This window comes from Ischnura elegans, chromosome X, assembly GCF_921293095.1.
Source record: "Ischnura elegans chromosome X, ioIscEleg1.1, whole genome shotgun sequence".
Taxonomy (NCBI): domain Eukaryota; kingdom Metazoa; phylum Arthropoda; class Insecta; order Odonata; family Coenagrionidae; genus Ischnura; species Ischnura elegans.
The window spans coordinates 103,768,005-103,776,281 of record NC_060259.1 but is presented as its reverse complement, the minus strand read 5'-3'; the positions used below and the strand labels follow the sequence as shown (position 1 = coordinate 103,776,281).

General features: G+C 39.7%; 1 protein-coding gene across 1 annotated transcript; it reads left to right on the top strand.

The window, feature by feature from the left end:
• The first annotated feature begins 297 nt into the window (after window positions 1-297).
• LOC124171463 lies at window positions 298-7,215 on the top strand. The gene is made up of 2 exons (XM_046550636.1): window positions 298-507; window positions 6,413-7,215. Exon 2 carries the CDS (start codon window positions 6,417-6,419, stop codon window positions 6,792-6,794), a length of 378 nt encoding a protein of 125 aa, XP_046406592.1. The 5' UTR covers window positions 298-507; window positions 6,413-6,416; the 3' UTR covers window positions 6,795-7,215.
• Window positions 7,216-8,277: the final 1,062 nt, after the last annotated feature.

Genomic DNA, 8,277 nt, shown 5'->3' with positions numbered 1-8,277 from the left:
CCGCCAAAGCAATCAGTTGGCGGGAGATTTATGTGCCTAAAAACATGGAATGCCAAGTTGCGTATTGAAGTTGACAATAATTGCTGGATAAACATTTTGGCGAATGGGTTTCTTTTAATAATAATATTTATGGAACTCTAGTGAAAAATTTTTATATCCCATCTTATCTTACGGGAGTGTTTCCTTGAGTTTGGACGGCTTACACACTAGAGGAAACAACCGTACGTTTCTGCACGCCGCCGACCGGTTCGGCAGCGAGCTTCAGTCGGCGCAAATCTCGAAATCGTGAAAATAGATGAGAGGTGGAGATTTTTCGAGCCGAAGGATAAGTTTTTGTTGAGCGGATTTACCACCTTTTCACATGTCGCCAGAGGTGACAGGTATAAAAGCTCTCAGCGCCACCTTCTGGGAAATGCAAGAATAATGACAACATTATCATATAACTTGAAATTAGTACAGGGCATAGCCGTTAGGTATTTCTTCGTCGATTACTTGAAGATCACGGAGGTATGTCTTTTTTCTCGTTATAATATTTAATTATGTTCGGAGAGTAATTTATATCAAATATAAATAGGGTTCAATAAAATAGGAAATACTGCATGCTTTAATAACAAAAAAGAAGTTCTCCAACCGTTTGAATCGATTTAATTTAGCCACATATTTAATAGGATTTAATACTCAGTTCTTGTCGCCATTTTGTAATGGATTCGAAGGGACTGTGGCTGGTTTCAAAAGAATTGCGGTACGAATTATTAACATATAAGTTTTAAGAATAACATTTATCAAGTATTTCAAGTAATATATGTTTTAAACATGCCCTTGGCGTGAAAAGGTTGTAATTAATGACAAAAAAGTGCTTATTGTAGGTATTTATTAAAAACGGCCAATTTACCAAAGGTTAGATACCTATCGTGTTAGCTGGTTCCCTTCTCACGGTAGTCTATCTCACTTTTCAGCAATGTGAAATGCCAATTTTTCGTCAGTTTTGATAATATATTGTATTTATATCCCAAATAAAATGTATCTGGCGAGGAAATTATCATGTGTGGGAATGTGGTAGGTAATATCTAGTTACGTTAAAAATGTCTTTGGCAATGGATCTCCGTTTGGACGATACTGAATAAGTTAACTATTTCCTACCATTAACGATATTTTTTTTTAAGTATACCGGGACTAGCCGCGGTGATAACTATTACGGGAGTCACCCGCAACGCACAATCGTGCGAAAGATCCACAGAGAAAAATTCCATCCACCATGACCTTCACCAGTCCTTTGGTCAATACATCTGCCACCATATCGCTAGTTGGACAATATTTCACGATCACCTTGCCATCCTCAACCAATTTTTTAACAAGTGGTATTTGATGTCTATATAGATGATGTCAAAGAGCGATCGATTGACATAAGGAGAGTTGGCATTTTTCACAGCAGATCAGTGGCGCCGACTCCATGGGGCCTGAAGGGGCCCGTGCCCCCTCAAAAATTCGTTATGCATGTGAGGAAAAAATGCATTAGGCTTGCGGATTTTCCCCGGAGAGTCGAGATATCGATATTTGAGCTATCGGAGTTCTAATGTTGATCATATGACTCTTCTAAAATGCTTAAAAAACTTAAAACTCACCCCATAAACTTTCCTGTGACAAGATCCTCCGCTTGGTCCCCCCCCCCCCCAATATTTTTTGTAAGTCGGCATCCCAGTAGCAGATTGATTATATCATTGAATAGTAGGTACCAACTTTCCACACAACTCTTCAATAGCATTCAGCTCACTGCCGTTCAAAACAGCTTTTTTTATTCACTTTGCACATATGTTCTAGAATATTATGGAGAACAATAGCCTTTTTGGCACACAACTCAAGGCTAACATACTCTGCTTCAGCTGTTAATGTGGCAACACAGTCTTGTTTTCTGCTAGCCCAGGCCACTGCACCTCTAACAAATTTTATCACGTAACCAGAATAGGAAACTCGCTCTTCTTTTTCACTAGCCCTGCCGTCAGCATCCACAAACCCTTCAATTGGCTTTCCACTCCTTTTGTACACAATACCATAGTCAATTGTTGCCTTCAGGTAACGGAAAACCCTCTTTGCATACTCCCAATGTTCCATGGTGTAGCAGTTGTTATATCTACTTAATTTACCCACAGCAAATACAATGTCAGGTCTAGTGCAAACCATTGCATACATCAAACTTCCAATTAACATTTGGTAAAGTACATGTGGACGTTTTTCCAGATCACCTCTCTGTAAATTGTTTAAATTTACCTCTACAGATGTTGAAATGGGGTCATAATCTAACATTTTGAACCGAGTTAACATACCCTTCATACATTCCTGATCAATAGAAATTTCATCACCATTCTTTTGATTCTCAGACCAAGTACATTTTTTGCTTCACCAAGTTCTCTTATTTCAAAGTGCTTGTTCAGTGCATTTAGTAAATTTTTGCAACATTGCTTTGACCAAAAACCAAAAAATCATCAACATATACAGCAAGGATACACAGAGAAACATCATTGCCACAAATACTCATAACAAATAGACAAGGTTCAGTCAAAAAATATTAAATCCCAAATCAGTTAATACCCTTTTACACTTATCCCACCATGATTTTGAAGCCTGTTTCAGTCCATAGATTGCTCTTTTAAGGAGACACACTTTGCTCTCTACCCCTGGTTTCACAAAACCCTCAGGCTGTTTCATGTAAATAGTTTCCTTTAGCTCACCATTTAGAAAGGCAGCTGTTACTTCAAAATGGCATATCTGTAAATCAAGCTATACTGCTAAGGCAATCAAAAGTCTAACAGTATCATAACTTACTACAGAAGAAAATGTCTCCTTGTGATCTTCCCCATACTTCTGTCTACAACCCTTGGCTACTAGCCTAGCCCTGTATCGCACAATTTCCCCATTTTCATTCTTCTTCTCCCTGAATACCCACTTACAGTTTACAGTGGATTTCCCCTTGGGAAGGTCAACTAGTTCAACAACTCCCTTTTAAATCAAAGAATTCCATTCATCTTCCATGGCCTCCAACCTCTTATCTCTATTCCTAGAGAGTGCCTCTCCAACAGCTTCGGGATCCATACAACTATAGACAGGGTCACAAGATTCTCCACCCATTGTTGTCAGATATAGAATGAAGTCAGTGTACTGTGTGGGTTTGATAACTCTCTGAGACTTACGAAGTACACCTCTGTCTCTGACTCCTTCAAACCCTGTATTGCCCTCACTAGACTCAAATCCTACATTTGTCGTTTCACACTCACCTTGACCCTCACTGAACATGCTATGGTCTACACCATCCGACTCATTGGGTTGTGTCAAGAAAACATCAATACTTGCACCTCAATGTTCCACCACTGAGGTACTTAGGGGCATTAGCACAGCATTGCCAGAAACTCTGGTTTCTGTTTCCTTAGGGGACCTGAAAACATTTTCAAAAAATACAACATTTCGATACTTTTTAACTCTGTAAGCCTTATCGGGGTCCACAAAAAGATAACCCTTGGACTCTTCACAATACCCTACAAAGTAATGCTTTTTAGAGGTTGAATCAAATTTCTTCCTAAACTGTTTTGGAACATGCTCTAATGCAACACATCCAAAAACCTTCAGGTGACTCAAATCAACCCGCTTTCCCGACCATTTCTCTTCTCGTAAAGCATTGACCAAAACCTTAGTGGGGGACCTATTCTTCAGATAAACTGATGCCCTACATGCCTCCACCCAGAGACCCTTAGGCAAGTTAGCACCCTGAAGCATAGAGTGAGCCTCCTCAACTATTTATCTATTTGCCCGCTCTGCAAGACCATTTTGCTGAGGTGAGTGTGGAATGGTAGTTTCATGCCTGATTCCCCACTTTTTCAGCTCATTTAACATTGCATCATTTACATATTCAGACCTATTGTCCGTACACAAACACTTAATTTTTTCATTGGTCTCATTCTCAACCCTCATTCTAAAAATTTTAAAGGCTTTGCATACAGAATCCTTGCTCTTTAAAAAAATAAACGTTTTTCTGGTAAAGTCATCAATAAATGTTTAAAAATACCTATCACCGTGAATTGAGTCTACACAAGTCAGAATGAATTAATTCAAGGACTTTGGATGTCTACTCTAGACGAGGACTGCTAACAGGAAATGGTTTCCTCCCCTGCTTACCCTCTACACAAGTCACACATGGCCCAAATTCACTATCTTCACCCAAATTCATTCCTTCATCTAACTTTTCCAAGACATATTCTTGTGTCCTAAATGGCCTAGCCTTTCATGCCACAACTCAACGGGGTTCTCATTCTGAAATGCTGTAGCAAAACAATTTTTATCGGGCTCATTTTCAGATTCTTTCCTCCCTTCACTGACATCCAAAGTGTAAACACCACCATCAACAGAACCTGTTGCAATTAAATTTCCCTTCACACTCAAGTTAACAGATTCATAGATTTCTCATCCCTTTTCAGTGAATAAAACTGAGGCCTCATTGTTTGTCAGGCAACTCACAGACAAAAAATTAGCTGACGAATCTGGCACATGAAATACATTGGAAATGCTTTGCACTCCACCTTGTGTCAGTCTTGCAATAGCAACCCCTTTGCCTGCAACACCAGTCTTTGCATTGTTTGCTACAGTTATTTGCATGTCTGTCCCAGCATTGGAATCAAAATCAGACAGCCAATCTCTGCACCTCATCATGCGAGCTGATGAACAAGTGTCTATGCACCATTTTACAGGCCGTACTTGGCATGACATGGCTGTGAGCCAGGCAACACCTTTCTCTCTACCCTCAGAATTTGAAGATTTCGAGCAACTCAAAGTATTTACATTTTTACTCACACTTTTATCTGGGCAATCACGGCCAAAATGCCCATATGTACTCGTGGCATTTATGACATCTGACCTTTATTCTGTCGAATCCCAATTTCTTTCGACAACCTCTTTCAGACTTCTCCCCACTAGACGACGGAAAGGTGATCTTGTCGTCCTTGTGCTTTGTGGCAAAAGCAACAGTTGATGCCTTCATGTCAGTTGACATTCTGTATCCCTCTTGGAGAAGCTTATGCTTCACTGTCTCCACCTTCAGCTTGTCCGTCGCAGCGTTTTCCACAGCCATCCGGAATGGCCAGTAGTTCTCCGTTAGGCCTCTCAGCATCGGGACTGCGAGGAGTTCGTCATCTATCTGCTTCCCCATGCTCTTTAATTTAGTGTCTATCTCCGTGAATTTATTCACGTATTTCTCCATGTCAGAGAAATTCACTGACATAACATCGAACAACTGATTGATAAGGGCAATATGCTGGTGAGCACTTTTTTTCTCATACGTGGCTTTCAGATGCATCCACATAGCATAGGCCGTCTGCTTACCCGTCACCTCCATTTTAGGTCCAGACTCGAGAAGCATACAGGTTTTAGCTCTCGCTTCTTGAGCTAGCTTCTTTTCTATTGCCGAGGCACCAGCAGACAACTCTTCACTCACGAAGTCCCACATATCCTCATAGATGAGATACATTTCCATATCCATGGCCAAAGTCTCGTAAGTTGCTGCTCCTCGCAACTTCTCCATCTACCGCAACGAACTCGCGCCGTAGTGAATGTTCGTGATGGATGTTGCAGTTTCTTTGCCCATTTTCAACACTTTTTTCGACATTTTCGAACTAGAAACACTTAGTTTACCACAGGGTGGTCTCATGACGCAGGCTAAAAAAATTAATTTTACAGAAATGTGCACGAATTACTGGGAATAAACATACCCACAGACTTTAGTCCAATTTTCGGCCTGAACCCATTAACCTGTTGGGATCATTAAATTCGCAGTGGATAAATGTGGACTTGTAAAGGGGAAAAGAAAGAACTTTAGAAACCATTACCGGAAGACTACACTCTATATTATGGTAAAACTAATGGTACATGAAATGGTACATTGCAGGCGAGTGCGCCAAAATTCATATAACTTATTTCAGCTCGATTACCTACAGAAATAACACTCTGCATTACAGAGATTCCATTGTGTCACATAACATCTAAATAGGCCTCTCACACTGAGTCTGTCACCATTTCGATTCTCATGCTTTCCAGCATGATATATGTTTTCATATTTGGTATCAGTTTGAGTTGATGTTTATTTTAGCGAGCTAGTCTAACTTTTATATATAGCCTAAGCTCTGACCCTCCTCCTGAGTTTCGACTTCTAAACCCAGCAATGCAGAGGCATGATAACTTAAATTTTACTCTCACTCCACACCGTTGAATAGTAAATAACATACTGGATAACTTATTTTGAATAAATAGTGCATCGTAGTATAAGTCAGCCAAAAAATACTGATGGCAATACCATTATTTTTACTATTTTACCATATAGGTACCATGCCTGAAAGATGAAAAGTTATTATCATGTATCTCCTTACTCTTCTAGGGATATGGATGGTAGAAGAAATCGGCGCAGAGCGCCCTCAAACTCAGTACATGTGTACAGTCCGGCGAGATGGCAAAGATTGCGGGAATTCGCGGCGGCCCGCTTACGACACCGGCGCCAGGCCCATCAAATACAGCAGCTTCTCGTAGACCAGGCAGAGGCCAATCGCCCAATCCATGTCCCAAATGCATCTGGTGACGATGGTGATCTTCAACCAGAAGGTCCTCAGCCCCAAGGAGTTGTTGAGGAAGGTCAGGCGGCTCATCAAGCAGAAGGCCAACAGCAGCAAGCGAATGGAGAGAACGAGGGGGGAGTGGTGGTGGTGCAGCGCAACACGCCCAACAGCCCAGGGGGAGACCCTGACAGACAGATCCAGCAGTAGAACCGACAGATTTATGTAATATTTTCCAGGCCACATGCAGTAAACCTCATTTCGCCATGGCATAGTCAATTCCTTTGACTCAGTTTTATTGTGCATATGTTAGAAACATTTTTGTTCATGGATAGTGCCAATGTGAAGATCCTCTAAGCCAAAATGGATCATTATTTATTAGTGATGGAGTGTTATGCCTCAAAATGATATTATTAAAAATAATACAGCTTAAGGGACAGCAAAATACACAGAAAAATCTGATGTGACCAGTGTATAAAATATTGTGGATATGGTAGGTAAAAAATAGGCATTCGGGCACCTAATGGTGAGGAACTATGAAAATTGACCATAGATAAATATCCTGGAAAAAAGGATTAAGGCTACTGAAAAATAAGTACACTGTCTTCATGTATTAAATATAGAAGATAAAGCTTGAAAAATGTGGAATTTATTTTAACTTAATTCTAAAATAATGGTGATTTTCGCAATTTAGGCATTTGAAGGATAAAGTTTTAAAAAAACCTTCTAAGTGGCATGGCAACTACGTTACCTTGCAATTACATTTTTTTTCATTCAATTGGTTATTGCCCATTGACAAAACTGTCACAAGACATTTAATTAGGTAGTGTCATGAAGAATATTAATATCAGACCCCTTAACATCATATATCAGTCGGCAAATGCAAGGAGCTCTCAGCAAAACATAATTATATATAGGTACCTATATATAATTTTGTTTTGCTGGGAATTTGTATGTGGAAATAAATAATATATTGAATTTGATCACTAAAATATGTGAATAGAGCACAGCAATTCTCTTACAAAGGACAGGTGTACAACCTTGGTGTACAACCAACCAACCTCTTAGAACAACAACCTTGTAAACCTCGGCACATGAGAAACATATTCTCTGCCTCTTCAGACAAGATGACCGAAACGATGACTCTCCCATTCTTCTGCATTGATCAGTATGACTGAAATATAATACATAACTATTGCTGCATGCAGAGTGCTGCTGGTCCTCTTTGTGGCATTGCTTTGTAACATACTTGACCAACTTGTGAAAGCGTATCATATAACCACATAATGACTTGCCTTAACTAAAATGAATTGGTGCAAATCAGTCAGTATTGAAGAATATGTTAGCCTTGAACATTTACATAGTATTTTTTTTTCTAGTTTTCTTTGAACATAGTCTGCGATTTTAAAATGGTCTCTTTCTGCCTCTGAAGAGGTTGACCCATCTTCAACTGAATTCTCTCTTTTTTTGCTGCTTTAGAATAGTTCCAAGGTTTAATCCCTCCACTTCCAAAAATAAGCATTTTCTTCTATTTAAATTCACCTTAACAGACTGGTAAAATGATTGATTTGTATATCGTTTAGAAGATTCTCTTTCCTGCACTTTTTGTAGTTTTTTTATGAGGCTTTACTGCTTAGGGAAGTAAATAATAGATTATGGTGGGAAACCAAGGAGGGAAGAGAGGCTGGGAGGA

Excerpts from the sequence above, each read along its gene's own strand:
- LOC124171463 (XM_046550636.1), top strand. The coding sequence starts at position 6,417 with ATGGATGGTAGAAGAAATCGGCGCAGAGCGCCCTCAAACTCAGTACAT.